This window comes from Pangasianodon hypophthalmus, chromosome 7 (genome assembly GCF_027358585.1).
Source record: "Pangasianodon hypophthalmus isolate fPanHyp1 chromosome 7, fPanHyp1.pri, whole genome shotgun sequence".
Lineage (NCBI taxonomy): Eukaryota > Metazoa > Chordata > Actinopteri > Siluriformes > Pangasiidae > Pangasianodon > Pangasianodon hypophthalmus.
The window spans coordinates 5082613-5108908 of NC_069716.1; the positions used below are offsets into that span (position 1 = coordinate 5082613).

The 26296-nt window shown below is 36.9% G+C and overlaps 1 protein-coding gene across 2 annotated transcripts in view; it reads left to right on the forward strand.

Moving 5' to 3' along the window:
• fstl5 (follistatin-like 5) overlaps positions 1-26296 on the forward strand; it is a 137973-nt gene that overhangs the window by 26216 nt on the left and 85461 nt on the right. For both annotated transcript variants that reach the window (XM_053235514.1, XM_053235515.1), the window contains exon 4: positions 20103-20351. In XM_053235514.1, the coding sequence (XP_053091489.1) occupies positions 20103-20351 (249 nt within the window). The remainder of the gene's footprint in view (positions 1-20102; positions 20352-26296) is intronic.

Sequence of the window (26296 nt, forward strand, 5' to 3'; positions counted from 1 at the left end):
AACACAGATATGCTATGTCATTTCAATAAATCAACATATTATTCGCATTTGTAACCCCTTCAGCTGGTTCGCAATAAAGAGGCAGCAGTCACAAGTGGTGCTTGTTGATTGCTTTTAATTTCTGGGAGAACACAGACCCAGGGAAGCACATTTAGTGTTGCTCTTCTCCATACATAACAGTGTACTGACCATATGAATGTTACTGTAGTTTTCTTTTTTTTTTTTTCTTTTCTTTACATTGATTGCAGTATACATACTCTACCAAATTCAGAAACCATATCATAAACTAACAGTAGCACAAATTAAACAAAGCGAAATAAAATACCATAGTAAAAATACATTTCACATTCAACATACCTGGACGAGCACAGGTACAGGAAAGCACTAGCGTTAGCATTGCTCTTCTCCGTACATAAAAAACTAAATAAGTACAGCACAAAAAACAGCATTAATTTGATATAATGGAAAAAAAAATCTCTGCATGGCAACCATGTGCTGCGCAGTGCTAGCATAACCAGACACTTCGGGCTGTTATCAAGCTAAAGTCTGTGTACATACTACATGTAAACTATGTTTAGAAACGTAAAAGCAGAATTACATATCACATAGTGTCATTATGGTGTTGCTACGGTTTTACAATTGCTTTAAATAATAAATAATTATTAAAAATTTTTTATTTATGCGGGAATATAACAAATGTAATGCATGTTTAAAAAAAACAAAAACCAAACAAAAAAAAAACACGGTGAAGATATCTTAACCTTCTGCACTCGTGTTCAAGTCTGTGCTAGCAAAGTAACAAAATGTCACCTATAAATCACTAGATATTCTCCTGATCACAAGATGTCACTGTGTGCCCACCGTCTTGTGGATACTAGGCTACATAACCATGAGACAGAACTATATTCATTTAGCTGTAACATTATATTAATACATTATTGTTTCTATAGTAACAGCTCATACACAGGGACATACACAGCAGGCACTCCACACAATCTAAGACTAATAATTGAAGGATTTTTTAAAAAAGGTGTTGTTTAACAAAGAAAAGCGTACAATTGTTGATGTAGTGACGTTGTTGTTGTTGTTGTTGTTAGAATATGCTTATTTAACATTTATGGAAGGAGTCATAGGTGTCAGTGCTTTGTAACAGTCACGGTGCTTTGTAAAGTTTCCCGGCACAGAGCAGGAGTTTGCGCTTTTTTTCCAAGAGAAAGAGAGAGAAATAGATGCTGGTTAGGGAGTGACTGTTTATCATGGCTTTAACGTAAGTGATAACACGAACTAACTTGTCTTGCTGACGTTCCACAACATTAACTATAAAGCATTAAAAAGCATGACTTCTTGTTCATTAATAAATCAAACATTGTAATTGTTGGCGATTTGCTCTGGTGTAAGTGGAATAACACACTTTGGGGCATACTGTTATACAAAATAATAATGTACCACACCATAACGGCGTATATTATTTGGTTGTGTGTTCTTCCTTAAATAGCATCCGTGAAACAAGTCCCTGTGTAAGTTGTTACTATAGAAATGAAAATGTAATAACACGAGGGCATTGATATACTGTCTGAGCCACCGTTATAGAAAATTAATCAACACCTTCTGATCAGCTGAGCCTTGTGGTATAAAGTAAATTAACTGTAAACTGTTTTTTTTTTTAAATTAACACCCACCTGAAGTTCTCACAAATCCAAACAATATTGGAAATTTAGTTTTGCCCTGCATTTACACTTCATTTACTGCTTTAAATTGAGTTTATTTTCACTAATCCATACAGTCATGTTCTCCATCCTGAACAGAACAGAGAAATGGTCTTGCACACACCGAGTTACATTAATGGCCATGTTAACAAATAGGCATGTAGTAGCTCTTGCTGTAAATCACACACTGGCCTTGGCCCAGAGCTCATCAGTAATGGAGATGGCCCGGTGCCTGTCAAGTGACGCCAAACGGCCGGAGGGAAAGCCAAGAGGTTTCCTGCGGCGAGATAAATGCATCTCCTTCTCAGCCGTTCCGACAGTCGAGTATAAGCTATAAAGCTTGTCGTTATTCTGACCCAGGCTCAGTCCGGAGTTATAAGCTCCGTGAGCGACTCTGACAGCAGCTAATCAGAGTGTAATGAAGACCTCGGCTCACGGCAGAACTGCAGAAGGTCAAAGCTGTAATCAGAGAGGAGGCATTATCATAAAGGGAGGGCTCACCTGTCACTAATTCTTCAGCTTAATGCACTCCTTCTTCTTTGGTTGACCTTTTCTTATTCTCGCATTTCTTAGGCCTCTATTATGACTTCGTTTAACGCTTTAACGAATCCGTCTCACTGCACCCCATATCAATTAGCAGCCTGAGAAGGAGCAGCCACTTTATATGTTATGTTTGTTCTGCAATTATTAGTCACCCTTTATACCGCAGTGCTGTTAAATTTCTCAATTCTGATTGGTCAAAGGGTGTTGATTCATTTTCTGTAAGAGAAGCTCCAACAATAGTGATGGACTGATTGATGTTGATTTCAAATCACAGGGATTATATTCACATGCGTGGTCTAATACATTATCATTTTTTTAAATAGTAACAGCAAATTCATGGACGATCCACATAATTTAACACTAATAATAAAAATGTGTTGGTATTTAACAAACTTTTTGTAAGGAGTCGCCAGTGTCCAGCTGTGTAACAGCTTTTGCCACAAGAAACGTTCCGCTTTGTGTTTTTTCAGTAACAGGACAATTATTAACATTTATTTAACATTTCTGAAAGGAGTCTCCAGTGTCAGCACTTTGTAACAGTCAATAAGTTTTCCACCACAGGAAAATCTGGTGGAGCTTTCCGGTTTCTTGGTAACATGACAAGCTATGTTTTTTTTTCTCACTCTTATTAGCGAGAGAAAAAAAGAAAGGCTAGTGCTGGAACAACTGTTTATAGCTGCTATAAGTGATAACAGGATCTAAGTTGTTTCACAGACGTTTTACCACGTTGAATGTAACTATAAATGGATAAAAAGTATGCTGTGTTGTTCTTTAGCAGATAAACTGAAATCGTTGACAATTTGCTGTGGTATAAGAAGAATAAAACACAGGACGTGCTGTTATTAGAAAACTTCAGGAGAGGTTACAGTAACTCAGCTATACGTCATTGACTATTTTCCTTAAGCAGCATGATTTCGGGTGTCCTTCTCATTTCAAAGGTCAGTACCTGGACAGTAATGTAGACTGAAGCAACTTGTCCACTATGTCGCTGCCTTATCTAACAGACAAGTGTGTTATTTTCATTTCAAAGTTTTTATAGATCCCTGAATGAAGACAGAGTTACATTTTGACACCATACAGCAGATGTACTGGATAATGCTGTGTTAAACTTGTCCAGAACTCTGCAGGGGGTTTAGTAAGTGACAGTGTCAGCATGCAGGATGATGAAGATGAGGAGTTTTGAGGACAGGGCCGTTGTCTGCCAGATGGTGGTCATTTCCCCTGGGCGATTTATCCTTAAACATCTCACTCAAGCTTTAAAAGTGATGGCACCTTGTAGCGAGCTAAGACCTACTGCATTTGTATCGTATCTCACAGACGCTGGTTATTTTCTATTAATTGTTGAGAGAAATGTGTCTCTAGGGGCTCCAAGATGAAATTAAAAAAAATTATAATATAGTGATATAAAAGTAGATACTTCAACAACATCCTTGAAAATTCTAACAAATTAAAAAGCAAGTGGTGGCAGTTATGCTGTTTGTCAGTGTGGAAACTTTCAGAAAAACACTCATAGTGTAAAAGTATTTATTTATAATAAGTAAAATATGCTTACTGAACTTGATGGACTCTTTATGTTTTTCTTCCCAAATTGACTCTTATTGGTTTTTTTCCCTCCATACAAGATACCATAAAGACAGACAGAAACAGATTTTTCGTCTACATCATTTTGTTCAAAGACTATAATAACTTTACTTTTAGCCATCAAACAACCCTATAGTTAATTATCTATCCAATATATTATATATAATATATAACTCTACATCACATATATTTTATAGACATTTTGTGTGCTTTCATTATCACAAGTAATGAATGAATGAATGGATGGATGGATGAATGAGTGAATGAAAAGAAATTATCATGTTAAGGTATTATTACAAAAAAAAAAAACATCTGTTTTGCTTAAGGCTTAATTATGGGTCATTAGCTTCCTTAATGGGTTTAATTTAATTTATAATTTCTGGAATTGGTTTAGACTGTAAAAATTTGTAAAATTGAGGTATAATTTCCTTTTTTTAATTCAAGAAGCATGCAAACCTTTGCACTCACCTGTATATTTCTAATCTTTTGTCTTTTAGCATTCGCGTTATATAACGAGACAAATTAATGAATGACCTCATACATGAATGGATAACATAATAGAATATTTTAAAATATTGTAATACTGTTTTCCTCACAGGTTAACAACAAACCTGCCAAGTTTTTTAATATAGTTTTTTTTTCCAGTTAACTATATTAAACAGGGGTGCCACTGAAAAATAGTGAAAATGAAGTGTCAAATCTAACTTTACAAATCATTTTAATGGTAATTATAATTAGAAAATGGTTATAAACTCATGCACCAGTGAGATATTTCAAGCAGTTTGAGCAGCATTTGATGCCACCCACAAGGAAACATTTCATGGTTTATGTGAGGGACATTAGATAAGTGTAAAAGGGCTATACTGCAAATGCACTGTGTTGTGTTTTTTCCTGTGCGCTGTAGGGTTGGCAGGTCAGAGCTTTAGTTGTGGCACTGTAAGGACAAACCCTGTAAAAAACCCTGTGAAGGATGAATTCACTGGCTGTCTGACAAGTACTACAAAGTCATTTAATGTGCTAGGTGTAAAAGTTAAGTGCATTTTTTATCACCTTACCTTTTGTCCCAACGCTTTTCCTTTTCTTCTTTCTACTAGGCTTTATTTCAGTGACATTCAGGGTTAGAAAGACATTATATAAATGGAAGGCACTATAATAATTATAATAATAATAATATTAATTATTATTATTATTAGTAGTAGTAGTAGTAGTAGTAGTAGTAGTAATAGTAGTAGTAATAGTAGTAATTGTAGCCAGTGTGAAAAGTTTTACTCTTCCACAATTCAACATAATGGCCTATGTGTAGATGTTTATATATATATATATATATATATATATATATATATATATATATATATTCAGTTCATGGACAGCTGGTCATATGAAACAATAGACGTGGATGGATGAGCCTCGACAGCAAATAGACAAAATGAAATTGGATGTCAGAATTGTGAATAGAAAGCATGCGATAGACAAGCATACACAAGAATATCCTGAAATGCTCTGTAATTGGAATCAGAGATGAAGTGCCTGGCACATCAACAGGCGCTGCAATGCAAATAGAAATGCGGCATCTCGAGAACGACACTGGAATCACATTTCAAGGGGTATTCTGATTCTGTGATATATTTAAAAATATCCTAATATAAATGGGTGCAAAATTAAACACAAAGCAGTTTATAAATAATTGAACATTAACCCATTTTAGGATTCAAGAGCATTTGGAAACAGGAAAGAAATTACATACGGTACTCAACCAAAAATAATAATAATAATAATAATAATGTGACTTTTCTGTACAATATTTTACCAGATCTCTGAAAATTGTTATTGTGCCATATTGCATAAATTTGTGGCATCTTTGTAGCAATAGATGATTTAAATAATTCAATGCTATAGATATACAGCTGAAAATAGTACATTAATCCTGAAAACGTGATCGCTCTTTGGGATTTCAGTACAAGTTTAATAACAGAGAGCAGCAGCATGCAGGATAAGCGATGAGCAGAGGACACAGTTATTTTCTCCACGCTGGATTATTTGTCGATGGCTCCCCAAAGTTTTGGCGCTGACAGCATGACACCATGACAACTTAATTTATAATTTTGCCATCTGTAAACAAGTTCCATTTTTGCCCATTTTTATGCTGTCCATAGAAAGAGAGTGAGAGAGAGGCACACACTGAGGGGAGTTGATGACGAAGCTAATGGGAGTTCAGCTGCGAATGAGGACAGTACCCATCCCAAATGGACCAATCCATTGGGAAGAGGTAGCAGTTGGCTAAGTTTCAGAATGCCCAAACCTCTCTTTTTTTCTAGTAATAGTAAAGGCAATTGGGTTAAAATGTAGAACAGGGGTTGTTAAAATGGTTGCAGCCAGGGACCCCTTTAACCGTTAAAAGAAAAGGACCCCAATTAATCCAATTAAAATACTGAAATAATATAATATATATAATTCTTTAATACTTTAAATATTATGCACATTATTCAAATAGGTACAATAATATTTTATCCATTTATTGGCACAATACAGTATTTTTTTAAATTATTTTTTAGATTCCAGTTGACATTATTTATAGGTCTAATAACTTTGATAATGGTAGACAGAGTTTTCCACCAAAGTAACAAAATTTAAACCATTGTGCACCCCCTTGCTATGCTTCAGGGAGCCTTAGGAGAACCCCACCTTGGAGCTAGAACATTATAAATCTCTCCACTCATCTAAGAGACTTCATCAGTTTGTCAGTTCTACTGAAATCTGGGAAACTCCCCTGTATTTCTTTCGCGCCTGTTAGAAGGTCACTTGATACCCATTGAGGTATGGAAGTGTGAATTGGTGTGAAAACACCCGGGTAGAGATGCTAATCAGAGCAATGAGATCGTATGGAAATAGGAACTCTCAATGCATCAGGGAGACAGAGAGGGGGAAAAAAAACATTCTGTAAGCACTGTGAAGTTGTTCCATAATCAGGATACCATTTGTGTATCTAAAGCAAAGGTAAAAACATTATAACATCAAGCTATGTGCATATTTCAGATGAATAATTTAAAACATCAATAAAACCTCACAGTATTCTTACCTGTTCCGGACCACTCTAATTATACTTTACCTTGAAATATATTTATTAAAATATTTCAGAAACTATTTGTGCAATGATGTATGAATCCATTTAACATGCCATGCTTAAAACATCCTTTTCCATAACTCATCTATTCTAGATTATGAAAAATGGACCTTTTAGTCACAATTTTTAAGTCAAACCCTGTTTCCTGAGCACTTGCCCTCCTATGAAACATTTGGAACACTCCACAAGTCATATATTTTTGAACAGGAATTTGCATCATCCAAATTTCCTGAAGTCAAGTCAAGTGGGTTTTAATTGTCATTCCTCTATATAGCTTGTATACATTGGAACGAAATGTTTCTCCAGGACCAGGGTGCAACACACAACAGTACGGAAGAGTACAAAAAGTACAATACACAACAGTGTGAGATGAGTGCAAGACAATAAATACACAGAAATGAACAATAAATACGCAGGACAATAAATACACAGAACATGGGCTGTAAACTGGAAACTATTGGTAGGTTAGCAGCAATACGTTTAGTGTTTCATAAAGTATCTGAAGCAGCTTTGTAAAGTGCAGTGTGCAATGGTATTCAGTCATACAGGGTTAGGTGTTTGACTAGCCCAGCTGAGCGTTGAGGGGGCAGCAGGGTGTTCAGTAATCTGCCTGCCTCAGGGCGTAAACTGTTGCGGAGTCTGCTGTTGGTGGCACGGATGCTCCCGTACCTTCTGCCAGATGGTAGGAGGGTGAAAAGTCCATGAGAGGGGTGAGAGGGGTTGCCCGCAATGCTGGTGGAGGAACTGCTGCAGATGCAGGGGTTATTGTATGAGGTGTCGATGGTGGGTAGAGAGACCCTGATGTTCTTTTCATGAATTCGTGAAGATCAGGAGAAGAAGAAAATGAAGTCCTCTCATTCTTTTTTCTTTATGTTCAATGATATTGTGATATTGACTGATGAAAATACAACACTGTTACCTAAATTATAGAGTGTACACTAAATTATTAGTGTATATAATGTTAGAATGTGATTAATGTCTTCGTGTCATTAGCATCACTGCTCGTAAACCGCATATTGTGTTTTTGCTAATTCTGTGCTAAAAAAAAAAAAAAAAAAAAAAAAAACTCGACACTTATTTAACAGTAAAATGCAACCTGTCAGCACAATGTTGGAATCATATCTACATGTATAGTTTATATGCTATACACTGTACATTGAGTTGCCAGTGTATTATGTACACTAAGCTAGTAACTACAAGGCAACTCAATGTATACTATAAGCCCCAATTATCTTTGACACCAAAGCCTCAAAAGCAAGGCAGCTAAAAGTCAGGAGTGTATTGCTTCCTGATCTTTGAATATTTAAACCTGTAATCGAACTCCCAGACAGGCTTCTAACACGGCAAGAAAAGTCAATATTTGCATGCTGTGAATATTCATGAGCATCAAAGCTAGAGAAACAGGAGGGACTCTAATTTCAACAAAAGTGATTTGTGCTTGGAAAGTACCCAAAAGAAGATCAGGTCTCCAGTGTCATCGCACTCAACAGAGGTTGAATCTGAAGCTTAGGAAAATGCATTACTAATTTTCATAAGCAATGTAGAAATTTTGAATTCCCTATATCCTTAATGCTAATATGATCGATCGTTATCCACCATTAAGCTAACACTTGTTTGAAATTACCATAGGCTAATCAGATTCTTCAGACAAAACAACCTCGGGCTGTTTTACTGAGCTTCTACAAACACAACAGACCTAAATTAAACAATTTTGTGTTATAGATTTTGCAAATGTGCAGTGCAAGCACATCTGTCATTCTTCCCTTCAGTCTGGGACACGTTCCCGACCGCTCGATAAATACGCAGCTCCTACCTAAGGCTAGACGAATAAATAAATAAGGAGGAGGTCCTTTACTCGATGTCCTGGACATTGGGAAAGACGCGTGCACTGATCTCCTGATGCATGAACTTAAATATTGAGGTCGTCCTTTGCCTCCCTGTACTTGAATAATTAATGACACACTTGGGCTGTGGTGATTCTCTCTCTCTCTCTCTCTCTCTCTCTCTCTCTCTCTTTCTTTTCACCATAAATTTCCAGAGCAGCCAGGCTGGGGCTTTGGGAAAAACACACAGCTGTTAGGCAAGTTGCACTGAGTGCTCTTGTTTTTCGATGATCTCTCCTCGTCTGTTAATGGAAGCTTGTTTGAATATTCTTTCTCTCTCTCTCTCTCTCTCTCTCTCTCTCTCTCTCTCTGTCCTGTGATTGACGAGGCTGATATGATAAACAGCAGTCGAATCATTGTTGTATGATAGCAGCGGTTCATGCAGTGTCTCTCGCCCTCGGGCCGTCCCAGAGGAAGCCTCAGCAGAACAGTGGCTGTAAATAGGATTTTTGACAGCCCACATCAATTGGGCAGGTTTTTTGCCATAATTGCTGGCACTATCCTCAAAAGCATCTCCTCATCTATCAGCGTGGGGTCTCTGCAGAATTCTGCCGTTTCTGTAGCATCATTTTAATTTGGTGATGCGAGAGGAGTTACTCCAAACCCTACCTGTTGAGTATATACATTAATACAAGACCCTAATAGATTTATAGAATAACAATTCTCTTTTATAAATATAATGAAATATGCAAATGAAGCAATAGAAAATCCATTTTTGAACAAATAGATTGTACTCAGAATGATGGTCACACTTCGTCAAGAGCTTCTTTTTTTGCTTTTCAATGAAATATATTTTAAAATGTCACTTCAAGTCAAAACTACTTAAGATTTTAAGAAAGACCCAATGTCAAGTTTGCCAGGTTTTAATATATATGATTTTTTTGTGTAAAATTATTGTAAATATACTACATTTTTCACAAGGAATCATTGCATTTTCTAAGGAAATATCTATATCCTTATGGAATAAAAATATATTTGGAAATTTTTTAACAAAATGTGTTATCAGGCTTAGATTATGCACAGTAGATTATCTGAAATATAAAATCTCCGATTGTTACTATAGAAAGGATAAAATTAGAATGTCCGCAATGATAATATTGAATTATTATACAACAACAACAACAATAATAATAATAACAATGAATTTCAGCTGGCAGCTACTGTCGGAGCTGCTGTGAAAGAAAATTATTCAACACCTTGTGAATTCAACAGCACTGTGGTATAAAATGGAAACACCAATTTTTTTTTGCTAATTATTGCCCTTCATCCATTATTTTCATCAACCAAACAACGCAGTATAACTTGAAAGCAAAGCCAACCCTTATTCATTTGAAATGCACTCCTGAAGTTGATCTTTCTTTGCTCTTTTATGAAAGGTAAAGGAGAGAAATAGACCTTGACTGTGGCAGCCAAAGCAATAAGAGAACAATCCCACAGCCTCCAATCAAACCTCACTGCCAAGAAAGCCCTGCTACAACTCCATCTTCAATTGTCTGCGCCCGACTCATTTCATTTTTACAAATATACCTGTCAGACAGCCAGAGCCAAAGCCATAAAACCAAGCTCCTCAGTGTGGCTGTTGCAAAGACTCAAACCTATTAAACACATGCTTTTAATAAAAGTGTACTCTTCCATTCTTTTGGTTATCCTGTTACAAACTTCTTTATGAAAAAGGCCACGTGGTACATCGCAGGAGGTTGACTGAATATTTCGCAATTATAACTTAGATTTATTTATTTTAAAGCACTGGGCACCTTTTTTCCCCAATATCAATAATATAAAAAGCTTTACTACCACCTTTTGCTTGTACACAGAAATCGCATAATATAGTTTCAACAATTTGTTTCAACCAAATGAAATGGGCATGGATTAGGGAGAAGGGAACATGCTGCTGCTGTTGCCACTCATCATTAATAAATTATACGCAGACAACTGGTGCTAACTTTGCATTGTCTGCTCTTGAGCAAATGGGAGGCAGTCTGGGAAAACCTGTCAGATGTCTCTGTGTTTTGACCAACACTGAATTTTGGTCCACTAGAGGGCACTCCACCCCGGACTCTTGCCATTGCTCTCAGGACTCCATTTCCCATGTGTTCCTTGCCCCACCTGTGTCATGTCCTACCCTTGCTTGTGTGTTATGTTTGGATTGGTTCCTTAGTTAGCTGTGTCTTGTTTTCATTGGTTGCTGTTCTGTATAAATGTTGCTCACACCTGCTCCTAGGTTGCTGATTGTTAGTGTGTGTATAGCCATTCCTAGTTTCCATGTTTCCTTGTTTCCTAGTTTACCTGTGTTTTGACCATTGGACTGTTTTCCTTGTTTTTGATTGTTTGCTGCCTGCCCTGACCATTGCCTGTGTTTTGGATTTCTCTTTTGTCACTGCCTTGGATTGTACTGTTTGCTGGTGCTCGACCCTGCCTGTTTTGACCATGTTTGTTAATAAAGCCTTGCACTTGGATCTCCAACTCCGTTGTCGACCCCCACGTTACAGCTAGCTACTGTGAATAGGATTTCCTCACACAGTGAATAGCTTGATTTGATCAGTTTTTTTCGATAGCTACATGCCACACTGCTGTTAAAATGTCTGCGATGCCCCTGGGAAGTCACGTCATCATCAAAACAGAGAAGAGTTCTTAGACACTCTATAAATACACCGATCAGCCATAACATTAAAACCACCAGCCTAATATTGCGTAGGTCCCCCTTGTGCCACCAAAACAGCTCTGACTCATCGAGCCTTGGATTCCAGAAGACCCCCGAAGGTGTGCTGTGGTATCTGGCACCAAGACATTAACAGCAGATCCTTTAAGTCCTGTAAGTTGTGTGGTGGGGCCTCCATGGATCGGACTTGTTTGTCCAGCACATCCCATAGATGCTCAATCAGATTGAGATCTGAGTTTGGAGGCCAAGTCAACACCTTTTGAACTCTTTGTCATGTTCCTCAAACCATTCCTGGACAATTTTTTGCAGTGTGGCAGGGCGCATTATCCTGCTGAAAGAGGCCTCTGCTATTAGGGAATACCATTGCCATGGAGGGGTGCACTTGGTCTGCAACAACGTTTAGATAGGTGATACTTGTCAAAGTAACATCCACATGAATGCCAGGACCCAAGGTTTCCCAGCAGAACATTGCCCAGAGCATCACACTGCCTCCACTGGCTTGTCTTCTTCCCATAGTGCAAGTGACGCACACGCACTTGTCCATCCAAATGATATAAAAGAAAACATGATTCATCAGACCAGGCCACCTTCTTCTTCTTCCGTTGATGCTCACATGCCCATTATAGGAGTTTTCAGTGGTGGACGGGGTCTGCATGAGCACTCTGACTGGTGTGCAGCTACGCAGCCCCATACACAGCAAGCCGCAATGCACTGTGTCAGGTGCCACTGTAACAAGATAATCAATATTATTGATGTTACCTGTCAGTGGATTTCGTTTGCATTAACATGCTCTTTGTTTCTTTGTGTCTTGTCTCCGCCCCGTTTTGTCAGTGGTGTGTTACCTGATTATGTTCAGATGTTCTTGTTAAGCATTCAGTTAGCTTGTCTTTATATACCCTCATGTTTCTTTCTCTCATCTCAAAATCTTGTCCATTGTAAATGGCTTTCTCTAATGCCTTCTAATGCTATTTCATGGTTTCCTTACATGTTTTCCCTTGTTCTGACTATGGATTATCCAGGTTTAATGTTGTGTGCCTGTTCTCTGACCCCTGGCTGGAATACTGATGATTATTGGATTACTCCTATTAAAGGACATGTCAATTTTACACAATTACAAAATGAAGACAATGAGGCTTGTGTTAATGAGGGAATTTCACCTCAGGTGATGAGACAAAGACTAATGTGGATGATGCTGGTAATCAAAGCGTGAACTCGTAAATGTATTATTCATAAAAATTTGTCAGTAATGTTGTTTCATAAGTATTCTCATAAGGTATCACAGGGTATCATAAGGTTGGCACTTTTCACTTTAAAATTCTAGAACTTGGTGGTTGTGAAAATTTGACCATGTAAAGGGTTTTCCCAAGCCTCGCCAACAGGGAACAGTTTTTTTTGTAAAGCATACTCACTCTAGATTGTCAGAAGCTTAAGTGAAGACTTGAGCTGCAGAAATGAAAACCACGCAGTGAGCAAGCAAAAGGTGACTGTGGAGGCAATTTCTGATCTGCAAAACTAAATCAGAGAATGCTGCAAATAAAGGCGGCTCTTTATTTTGAGAAATAGATCCCACATTTTGATTTGGATTAGTTACTTAAAAATTACATTCAATCCTTTTGTCACAACTCTAATCCTGTACAACTTTTGTTTGGTAGATATTAAAATAGTTTGCCTTTTAAATGGCAGATATCACCCAAAAGCTGCAGGCAAATAATCGTCAATTGATATTCAGCAGATATTTGCACAAATATACACTGTGCTTTTTTTTTTTTTTTTTTTCGCAGGAACATTTACACAAGCAGTAGCTCCTGAGAGCTCCTGAGTTTGTGTAAATTCATATACAAGAAGAATCACTAATCTAAATCATATAAATAGCAACAAATGACTGTGATTTTTTTACACAGATTACATTGTCAGATTTTACATTGTCAAAATGCTTATTTACTTCAATTATACACAAATGTAATGAAACTTTTGTGAAACTCAATCACTTCGTATTAATGACTTGGAAGAAAGAAATCCATAACAAATCCATAAATAAAGGCAAATAATTTATTTATTAATTTATTCAAATAGGGAAAAAGTAATGGCACCTCATAATAGGATGAAGAGTTTGTGTGTGTCTATGGTAGTTGACACACTGCAATGGCTGAGCTGGAGGCGGAGCCTGCATTACTGGAAGATTTAGCACATGCCATACTTAGGAGGCAATCTTTCACTGTTTAGCTGCCATTCTGTCATAAGTTATACTGTGAACTCACTTGGTAATTTACAGCTGATTTATGTTTATAATTACAAAAAAAAACCAAAAACATACAAGTGTTACTGAAACATTTATAAATCTGGTGGGGAATTTTTAGTTGTTTTGGTCTATGCAAACTTTTATACACAACTTCACTAAAAGATTAATAAATGAGGCCCACTGAGAATGTGTATATGACAATTTTGTCATCATTTGCATTACAACATTTATGCTACTGTATAAATATTTCCATATTATCCATGTGAGAATGTGTCCTGTTGGATAATGAGAACGTTGTGATATCATACTCTGATACTGAGGACAGAACTGGTGGTAAATTTGGACTCTCTATGTTGTCTTTCATGAGGAGTTTAAAGCATTATTGCCAGTTGTTTATCCGGATTTGTTTTTTGTTGTTGCTAGTGGGCGATGTCTTTTGGGGTTTCTTAAAAGGCGGTGGTGAGCAGACCTGAAAGCCGCCTACTGTTGTTTACTACATTACCTAAAATCCCAAAGGAGGCCGCTGCCATGCTTTCGGAAAACATCAGATGGGCTGAGACTTGCATCTTGGAGGGAGATGGGGTGGGGTGTGAGGGATGATGTTCAGAGGAGCAGCAATGCTTTATGTTCACACTTAGACTATAAAATTGTTCTCTATAGTTCTACTGCAAAAGATGGAGAGAGCTGAGATGAGAACATTTACGCATGTTGGAGTCAGAGATTCCCTCCCTGTTCTCATAAACCTGCTTGTCCATTAGTTCAAATCTTTACTGAATGCATTGGATATACAGTAAAAGCATGATTACTGATACATATCTAGTATACAATTGCCCGAGAAAGCTCATTATTGAAGGCTCATGTGTAACCAGTGTGTTTAGGTTTAAGCATTTATTACAATAACAGTTCAAACTGAGAGAGATTAGTTGTACAAAAATACAACCACTATGGATACAACCAGGAATAAAAATTCACAATATCCATAAATATTTAAAATTGATTATATAAGGAATAAAACACTTCAGGATGTGCAGTTATTGGAAAATAATCAACAATAAGCTGGTATAATGGGACCCAACACAATTAAGAATTACCGTTACTACCACAAAGTTGATTATTTCTTATAACAGTGTTTTACTGCAAGGGTTTCCTTCCTTATTATTTTTATCCATTTATAGTTATATTTCATGTTATGAAAGTTAGTTCCTGTTAGAAGTTATGTTATAGCAGCTCATTCCTTCACTAGCCTCTCTTTTTTCTCTCTCTCTTGAAGCTAAGAAGACAAAAAACTCAGTCTTTGTGGTACTGAGAAACCAGAGAGTGCTGGTTATAACTTTACCTCTGACTCGTACAAAACGCTGACACTGGAGATTCCTTCCAAAAATGCTAAATAAATGTCTTCTCACAGAAAACGTCATCATATCAACGATTATACATTTTACTTTGTTAAATAATGACATTGATGTGAATCTGTTTCTTATTAAAATGAGTGAATGAGTTGTTTCTATAGAAACAATAAGGTATTAGAACAAATAAATTAAAATTAATCACAAGCCAATCAGAATTGAGCATTCAACAGAGCTGTGGTATAATATATGTAGAATAATGTGATTATTAAGACAATATGAAGCTAATGCTGTCTGTGTTTGTTTACTCTCATGATTACACTTTAATTAGAAACCATTAATGAGCAGTCTAAACTCAGAGGTTTTTTCAGAAGGAAAGCTATACATCCTGCTCTTATCATTGGGAACAGAGCAGCTGATTAATATCTGCCATTTATTTCCAGGCAGGTAGTTAGGAATGATGCAGCCAAGTTAGCACTCTCATTCTGAAAGCAAATCCAAGATACAACATTTCTTCCAAACATTCGGACAGCAGCAGAGATGTGTCCTTATTGTTGCTGTGTGGTTCACTGCATGTTGATTTACTGAGCATTATAAATGACCTGTTTCTGTAGTTTTTAGTTTCTTCTTCTAGGTTTTTGTCTGCTCTTTCTCTAGCCCATATTCAGAGTTCAGTTAAGCTGCACAGTGAGAAGCTAATACAGAAATTGCTAGAATCAGTATTCAGGCCTCAGAATTAACTACAGACCTAGGCATTGCTTAGAGACTTGCATGTGAGGTCTGCATGCTGGGCAGAGTTTGTCCAGAACAGATGCTTGTCCAGTTATTCACAGTGCTGACCTTGAAGTGCATTTTTCTTTCCTGATGTCTACGTCAGCGAAGAACTTAAATTAAATACAGCACAACTGCCTGACTATTTATTGTAAGAAAAATAGTTCATATTTATTTTTTCATATGTACTCCAATACTATGGAGTACAATTAACGCTAGAGTACATATGATTCTTTTAGTTAAACAAAAAAAAAACAAAAAAAATGGTGGAATGATGGAATGTGAGAGACTATCCGAACCAGCTTTTAGCTTTGTCCCTTTTTTCTCTAATTTGGTGGAAAGATAATGAATGGTAGTCAGACGATTTGTTGTTGTTGTGTAATTTGTGTCATTACCTAGTTATGGAGTAGTGACTATTTCTTTGCATTTCAATAAAATACAAGGACAACACGGGTATAAAAATGCACACATAGAAATCGACCATAGTTGATAATGTAGTGGATGATAACCAGTTGATTTACTGTCATTATGGAATTTGTATTCTTACCCAGTTCAGAACACACATCAGGTAATAAAAATACACACATCAGAAATGAACAGAGGTGATGGTTTTTTTTTCTCTATGCTGTAAGTTAGATAGCTAGCTAGACTTGGGCTAGTTCGTTGACATTTAAGACATGAGCCAACTCAGCAACACAATGTGAGATTACAGCAAAGCAACATAGAGGTTGTGCTATTTTACTTAGTAAAATAGGTACTTTGTACCTAGTACTAGTTTATTTGTGGGGGCTGAATGTGTGTTTTCAAGGGAGGGGTCAAGAAGCGCATACTATTAAAACTCTCGTTCAGTGACGGGTCAAGAAAAATCTGGAAACCATGGAGGTGTGAACTGTATGCAGGTAATTCCAATAAATAATATTGCTAAAACATACTGCCCTACAACAATCCAGTTTAAGCCTATGTTTAGCATTAGTCTAAATCCAGAGAACTTCCCCTGATATATTTTTTAAAGTTGCCAGCTTTGTATACTGCCATATATCATGATTGACATAACATGATTTTTCTTTCTCCATGTGAAAATCCTATTTTTCACAAATCTGGTGACATTGCTTTGATCCAGCAGGTCATTTCAGACAAGAGAAATGACCGTGTCTAAATAAAATTTCTACAAGTCACATCATTCACCCAATAACAAATCACTTGCACTAAATTAGTCATTTGTCTTTGTTGTCATTTGGCTGCAGGGTGACATGGTGTGCATTTTAATGATAGCCTTTTGTGCCCTTCATCAACCCAACTGATGCTTCTTCTTCCTATGCACTTTTTTTGGTTTAAAAAAATCAATCATTTAATATTTACAATTTCTTGCCATGAACCAGCTGACTGTGACTTATATAATATAACTTTTTTCACCCACAGAGAGAAATATAAGTGGGAGTACAAGTAGGCTGCTCTAAGGGGGTGAATTTAGTTTCCAGAACAAAAATACAAAGAAATGACCGTATACCTACTGAACTCTCAGAAAATAAATTAAAACAGTAGGGCTACTCATGACGTTCAATTATTCACTTCTTTAGCCGGAGAGCACAACTGAGCTGAATCATTTTCCTTCTTTGTACAAAGAAATAGGCTGCATTTTATGCGTTCTGCACAAAAGTAAACAATGACTGTCCAGACTAGCTGAGTGCACTGAAGGTAAAGACTGCAATTCGAATCATGAGTCATTTTTAAAGGATCAGCAGTGCAGGGCTTTCAAATGGAGCTCGGATTTCTGTCTGGTCTATAAAGAGATAATAAGTTGATAGCACCTGGGCGTCTGATTGTCATGCATATTTCATCTGAAGCCTACTTTGTTTGTATGCCACTGATGCAGCAGGAGCAGTTCTTCTGCAGGGTTCTCTAAAGTCTGTGTCAGGTTTACCACATTAGCGCGTGTATAGCATTCAATGACTTCTATTAAAAAAATATATATCTTTTTACAATGCTAATGCTTATTCCATCGGCTTTTCCATGTAGGTTGTTTGATGTGGCAGTTCAATCATCATCAAGCACTCAGTGCAAATGCATTTTCTATTACAAGATCATAATCTGTGATGAGATTTTAATTTAGGTTTCAAAAAAATTCCACAGCAGTTCAAAGATTTCCACTCAGTAGTAAATTCTTACTTATTAAATAATAGAGCTTTTTCCCAAAATTATAGTACATGTGGCTAAAATTTACAACCCCAAAGAATATTTCAAATTTCTGAAATATGAGATGCACATGTGTAAAATCTCCACCATGAGGGAAACCAAAGAGCTCTCAACACAACAGAGATGCATGGCTATTGAACTGTACAAGTCAGACAATGGATATACAAATACGTCTGCGGTTAAAATTACAGTCAACGCCACACACAAAACACGAACTTGAAATTAGCCAGATAGACACTAAATAAGGTTTTCTTTTTATTAACCATTTCATTCTTTTTCAGTAAATGCTGTGGATTTTGGTTTGCTCTCTTTTATAGATTGAGGTTTTCCCGATCTCAGTGGTACGGTTAAGTCCTTAACCGCAAGTTGTGAAAAAGTAAAATTTAAGTTCTATGTAGTTGTTTCCACTTTATATCTAATCATTTTGAGTTACAATCTCATTATTTCAATGTAACATTTAACATTAATTATTGAATATTAGCTTAGAATTTTTATTCCGTATGCTAGTTCCCAGCCTATAAGCCAGCAAGCCAGACGTTGATTTAGTGGAATTCAATTTACACTTATATGTTTAATGATTGATAATTCAGCTACAAGTTTTTACAGATATGGTACTTCAGATTCAACCGGTTAAAATTACTGCTTTGGCCATTATGGAGTCTATGTTGAAATCACGAGTTATTACAGTAAGTCAAAATAATGACAAAGCACAGAACACATAAGTTGTTGTACAGTTGGACATCCTGGTAAATAAATTACTAGAATCTGCTGAAAAAAAGAAACACATTGTCCAGGGCCTGAAATGTTTGTGTTGAGTTTAAGACCATTTATATTACCATCCTGTCTGGCCTTTACCTTAAAAATCTAAAACTATGCTTTTCAAAGCTTCCTCATCTCATAAGGGCCACATGGTGAGCTTAGGAGAGCTCTAAAACTCTAAAATCTTTGGAGCTTGGTTCTTCTGGGTGAATCTAAAGGGAAGTGGGCCTGATTGGCCAGTGATCTTTGGATGAGATGGTCACCATTTCAGCCGCATTCTGTTGTCTGATACTTCTTGGTTCAGTGGTTTCAGAGCCTGTGTATTTCCCCGCCTGTCACATCTGTTTACGACTGATCAGGTCTGATGCTTCCACCAGAGTGGACCTTTTGCTTTCCTCCTCTCTAAAAGCCACACTGTCCCAAGTAAGCTAAAGGTTCAAGAAAAGGGATAAAAGTTAATTGAACAGAAGCATTATCCGCCTAGGTGGTTTGGACACTTTGAAAAGTGCAACTTTTAATGAAAGGATGACCTATCCGTTCAGTTTTTGCAATGCGTTCAGCATAGTTCAACATCAGCTATAGCTGTGCCATGTTATCCGGTACTAAATATAGATAACCAAGTCTGTGCATTCATTGTACTCCATTCATAAATAGTGTTGCCAAATTAGTGACTTTTTTGCTAGATTTGGTTACTTTTTAGGACCCTTGAGTATCTTTATTTCAAAATACAACACAGCAATAAATAATAATAATAATAATAATAATAATAATAATAATAATAGAACTGTCCTGCACTCAATATGGCTCTTCAGCTCACATGACAGCAGCTGGTTTTACGAGTTGAGGAAGCATGTTTGCTTGATTCACCACCAGTGTGCAAAGCCTAACCAATCAATGATCACTATTGTTCCCAACAACCAATCACTTATGATCATTATTTCCAACAACCATTCACTGATCATTCTTGTTCCCAGTGATCAAACACTGATCACCATTGTTCCCAATGGCCAAGTCACCACTGGTCCCAGCAACCAATCACTATTCACCATTATTCCCAATTACCAATAAATGTTCACCATTATTCCCAATTACCAATCACTATTCACCATTGTTCCAAATGACCAATTTTCCTTCTTCATGTAAGACATTTTGACCTGCAAATCAATTTGACGATTCAATGCAAGTTATATCATCTGCTGACTTGTAGCAACTTTTTGGACATGTAATATCTACTTTCACCTGAAAAGAGTTAGCGACAAAAGATTCTCACAAAGAAATCTTTTTTTTTTTTTTCGTCTCTGCAGGGTTGTTTGGTCATAACAGCTTCCCAAATGCCTGTGAGCATAAGTACTGTGGTCTGGGGAAGCACTGTGTGGTGGACCATGTGACCGGTCAGGGAGAGTGCCAGTGTCTGGAGCACTGCAAGCCGCACTACAAACCTGTATGTGGATCTAATGGGAAACTCTACCAGAACCACTGTGAGCTGCACCGAGCCTCATGTCTGGCCCGTCAAAGAATCACCATTGTGCACAGCGAAGAATGCTTCTACAAAGGTAAGAAAAAAGACTGCATTTGTAAATCAAAGGTCAAGTATGTATAGGAAAAAAAAAATGCTCATATAGCATATGACTAGTGTGTGGAGTGCCCTAAAGTTCTGGATATCATTGTACACAAATATATCATTCAATAACAAGGTATATCAGCAAGTAAGGTTGTTCACATTGTTAAATAAAAAGTTCAAATCACGAATACTTTGTCGAGGTGGCAGACTTTAGGATGTTCTACTCTAATTGTAATCAAGGAAAATCAAGGAAAGAAGTCGAGGAGAAGTACAACATGGGAGGAGGTGGCTAGGTCACTTATTGGAAGCCCTCTCATTGCCATAATCCTCTCAATCTGCCTCTTCTGTCACGCTCATTCACGCTTTGCCAAATCACATTTGATCTGTTTCACAGTGTGGATGACATCTGTTCTGCTTATTAGGTCTGCTCTAACAGACTCTAATTATTCATCATCTTCCAAGAGTTTGTTTTAGCTGCAGATATTACACTGCACTACGGTGGTACACAGTATTAACTGGGATTTGTCTCACAATTTAAAGAATTTAAATAATGCACTAATCAGTGTGAACATTGGCTGTTTGATTTACATGTTACATGCTAAGCTTTGTACTAGCTCCTTTGGCAGAATTGCAAAGCAAGCTAACTGTACTACTCACCAGAGCCAGCAGTGATCTCTGCTACTGGATGAGATTCAATGACTGGATACAACTTTTGTATGTCAGACAGTAAACGTGAAGTAATTGTAGGAAGGAACTAAAGTAATGAGAGGAGAACTGAAAAAAAAAACTGTAGAAAAGTCATCTGTCTCTTGGTAGTCGGCTGTCTCTTGCTAGTGTGAACACAGGGCTAACTAAGTGTAATTTCCTCACACAGTGCATGTCATGATTTGATCAAGTTGTTGGAGAGCTATATGCTATAGTAAAATGGACATAAACCTGGACATCAATTCATTTTGTAAATAGATACTGGCTATCAAATTGTCCATGATACTCCCGCGCCATCGTAATGTCAATCAAAACAGAGGGAAGTGCAGACGACAGCAGACAAAGTTTTTTAAATATTTAAATGACCAAATAAAAAGACATAAGTCAAGAAATTTAGCCAACAGAAGTGACCTTATTATATTTGACAAAGTGAAAAGTTTTCCCAGGCCAAGTATTTCCAGACACAATCAGCAGTTTGATTATTTATTTCGTAACATCTATGAATGATTTCAGTGCCGCAGACGAGGGCTGAATTGTAGCAGGTTGCTCAGAGTTCAGAGCGCCAAGTGTTCTGAGAAAATGGCTGTTTGTGCCGTAGCCTTGCTTTGATAGAAGCATCAAGAGGCAGCCATTTTTTCCCATCCACTGGCCCTCTTATCTCTCTGAGAAGCAGAAGAAAAGAAGGAGGGAAAAAACCCTACAGATGGGCTTTGAGGGCTTTCAATCTGAATGGGAAGCAGTGCATGACTCCAGCAAACTCCCATTTCTCTCCAATCTCTTCCTCTCACCTATTTCTTGCACACATGATTGGGAGATTGGTTATATTGTATGCAGGTTTAAACCAGATTGGAAATTAAATGGTACTTGAAGTCACATATATTTTGCTTTTGCAGAATATTTGCTACACTTGACTGACAGAAAAGTGAGAATTATGTGCAGAACAATGGTGTTTAAAATAGCTTTCCTGCTGCAGCTCCTACTTGTTTTTCTCTTTCCAGCTCTTTTTGTACTTTCTTCTATTTTTCGTGTGTCATTTTTTAATTGTAGTCAATGTTGGCGAATATAAACATTGTTCTATACCTTATATACTATATATATATATAAATCAGATTGGTGCTTTATTTTATATAAAGATTAAATCTGCAGTAATCACTATGACCTGATAAAGCAAAGTAGCAGCTATAATACAGAGTATAAATCCTTCACCATATGGAGATGTGTTAAAACCAAGATGGTAGTGTTTGAAATGTTATCTTTGAACTCCAGAGGAAAAAGTGTTACACATATTTAAAACTTGCCAGATAAAAGACTGTAGACTGTTGCCCACAGGGATGCAGGATTTGGCATTAGCACGAGCATTTGGATAAAATGAAGGTGCAAGCTGTTACACTGGTGAAGTGAATTATAAACACAATATTAGCTCAATTGTGTTCTTGGCAAGCACATGATTCCTGTGTGATTTCTAAAGATGATGCTATCTGGGGACAAATTAGTACTACATAACAAACACAATACCAAATATGTGTGGTGGCCTGGGAAAAATCTTGACATGGTCAGATTTTAACATTTTTTTTCTACTGAAAAATGCAATTCCTAACTGGAAATATATTGTATTTATCTCAATCAGACATAAAATTATAGAATTTTAAAGTGAGAAAAGGGAGAAAATCACATTTAAAGACTCCATTTTTATTCCTCTGAAAGACACCCTGTCTACCTCTACATTTATAACCTGATCTACTTATGGAAAATGTAAACACGTCTCATTGTCGTCTCTTCATGTGACTGATCTCTGTTCACGCTACCATCAGGGGGGAAATAATCACTGATTCATTCTCTCACTTCTCCTCTACTGACTATGGTTCCCATATCTTTATTAGAACTTTGTCTGCTATAAAAACCTTGTCTGCTGTCGTTTCAATAGACTGTGTAAGAGCTCTTCTCTGTTTTGATGATGATGTGATGGAGCATGGTTGACATTTTGACAGCTGGTATCTGATTACAAACCGAACTGATTCAGCTTATTATGTCCATTTCGCTATGGCATGTAGCTCTCCAAGAGTTTGATCAAAGCATGACATTGTGTGTGTGAAGAAATCACACTTAGCCAATATGTTTTTAAACATATTCTAACCCATGTTATATATATATATATATATATATATATATATATATATATATATATATATATATATATATATATATATATAAAATAATAAAAAGCACAGTACTGTACAATATTAATGCTGTGTGCACTCTTAAATACCATCTGTATCTTGTCATTTGCACTACCATGGTAACTTGCCCTTACACCTCATTCAGAACTTGCCTTTGCCTTCTTGTACATTGATGTTAATTAGTAAAACTAATTACTACATGCTCCTTCTATATTTGCACTGAGCTGGTCTCTACTTTCTCTACCAGATATATATATATATATATACCTCATATCTCTGTACAATGCACCTTGTATATTTGTACATCTTTGTACTACTTTCTCTAACTCATACCTTGCACATGTATATACATATACATATATATGTGTGTGTGTGTGTGTGTGTGTATATATATATATATATATATATATATATATATGTTTGCACTTCTGGTTAGATGCTACACTGCATTTTGTTGGCCCTGTACTCATACTCCGCACAATGACAATAAATCTAATATAATCTAAATAATAAATAAATATATAATCTAAATAATCTAATCTAATATGTGTTTGTTAAACTGGCTCCTTACGCAACAAAGCCAAGGCAAGGTTAGAATGTAGACTAAATAAAAACATTTCCACATCATTTTGGCTGTTTTACATAATTCAGCCATAACATGTTCCCCAGACCACCATGCATAAATATAATACCAGTCAAACTTTTTTTTGTTAAATGAAGATGAATGAATAAATGAATGAAAGAATGTAGGGAGTAATGATGTACAAAACAATATAAAACATAGCAATATTCATTTTCCGGATATATAATATCCTCCAACTTTTGAACAATTACTCAATTCCATCCCTTGATCGTGTCACATGTACTTTCCACCAGGGATGAAACACAGAGCTTTTGAATTGTCTTCCTCCAATCCACACACTGTTTGAATCTTTTCATTTGATCTCCTTTGAAGCAGGCTCAGAACGCGGCCATGAGGCACACTAACACTAGCTGTTGTTTTATAGCCACATTCTTCTTTTCTCTACATTTCCATTTTATTACTCAGTGATTCAGTGGAGACTTGCTCTGTCTCACTGCAGCTCTGTCATGCTTTCCACACTTTAGTAATGCGACAACTTTTCCTTAGTGTAATTTATACTCACACATGCAAGTTCTTTTATCCTGGAAGAAAATTCTTTGCATAAAGGTTTCTCTTTGATATATGAGGAGATTTAGTGTGGATTCTCACTTTTGTTTCATTTACATGTCAATATTGTCACAAATGTGTCTCTTAAAATTCCTTAGGATAAATGGAATAAGATGAAAAAATGGCATGAGATTTTTCTAAGAGTCGAAACAGAGAGAAAGGCAACATGCCATCAGCAGGATTTTAACAGACAATCTCCTGATCGCAAAGCAAATGCTTTACCACTACATCGCCTGGAAACTTTTTCTGTCTATTTTTTCTGTCTGGTTACTTTATTGACCTTATTGAAGTTATTTTTCAAGTGTAGGCTGAAGAGCTGTACAATAAAATCAAGTTACAAAAATATTTGAGAAAAACAGAATTGAAACTTCCACAATTTTTTTAAAAGACTTAGCCACACAGCTCCCTTCTATTTCCATTTAATCTCATTGCCGTCTAGGAGAAACGATAGAGATATAGAGAGAACGTGATGGATCAGGATGATATTAATAATGACACAGCCTCAAACAAAAATTTCAGTCGAGAAGCTATCATGCGTGACTTGTGCTATAGGCTGAATTTTAAGCCCTGTAAAAACCCTGTAATAGGCAGTTGACAGTCTTCCAGCACACAGTCTAGCAGCTCATTTTGAGTGGTTTTGGACCTGCCTTTGTTCAACTGTGTTCGATGCTGCTGGTGTGTTTCCTGTCACCAGCGAGGTGCACACGGACGAGCTAATATCACCCAGGGTTGACAGGTTTCAGCAAAATTTCCAGTCCAACTACATCTCAAAATCCACACAAGGCCTAAATCTAGCCCAAAATAATCAGAAATCGGAAAAGGGAGACTTTTTTTTTTCCTCAGCCTTTGTGTGGGAAACGCAGTCACCGTGGTGCACACGCATTTCTGATGTGTGGACATTATCCACTCCATAATACACCTTTCCCACCCCAATCTTTGCAGTATATCTTACAACAGAAATGGTTCTGTACATCATAGACACACTGTGTATACTTAGACTTTGCCTTTGCTTTTGGAAATGTATGCAAATTAGTTCTGAATATCTTCTGTAAACAAGATCATTGTGGCTGTGGAGCATTTGGAAACTAGACCAAATTGGCATAAAAACAGCAAATCTGGCAACCTTGTTGTTTACTGTCCACTGCTCCTCCTCCACTGAAAATGTTCATAGCACAAGTATGAGGCAGCATGATTCCTGTACCAATGGCCCTCTATTAGCATTTGTTGCAGTTCCCATTTGTGACCACTAGGTGCAATAAGAACTCTATGGAGCTAAATGGTGCAGTTGGGGAAGTTGTGAATGGGGATTTTATGAAGATTAACAGTGGTTGAACTGCTGATGTCCCATCTGCCCGTATGGACAAGCTGTCACTGGTGGGTTAGCTATTAATATAATGATTAATGTGGGATCAACGTACTGTATTTCAATGAATTCAGATGAGACTCTGGGAAGTGTGTGTCCATGTTTTGAAAGTCCTCTATGCATGAATACTCTCAGGAGTGTTTGGCTCCCATTTAGGAGACACATTCTCAGCTTACACCTGGACAGCACAGTGTGTTTGTGTAGCTCCTTATGGTTAGTGATTATAACTTCACACCTCTAATTAAGCGCCTTTCACTTCTGAGAGAGAGAGAGAGAGAGAGATAGTGCTGCACTGATTTTGTTTGGTTCTGATGTTTTGTCTCTGTATGTCATTGTAGATAAGTTCTAGATGTGAAACTAATCCAATCCGAATGGGGCTTAAAAGAACGTCTCGATAACAGCTGCTAGAAGACAAGCTGGAACATTTTCAAGCACAAGGATAGATCAATGTGGTCTGTTCAAATTTTGAGAATGTATGAGAATGAGAATGTTCAAGATGGATG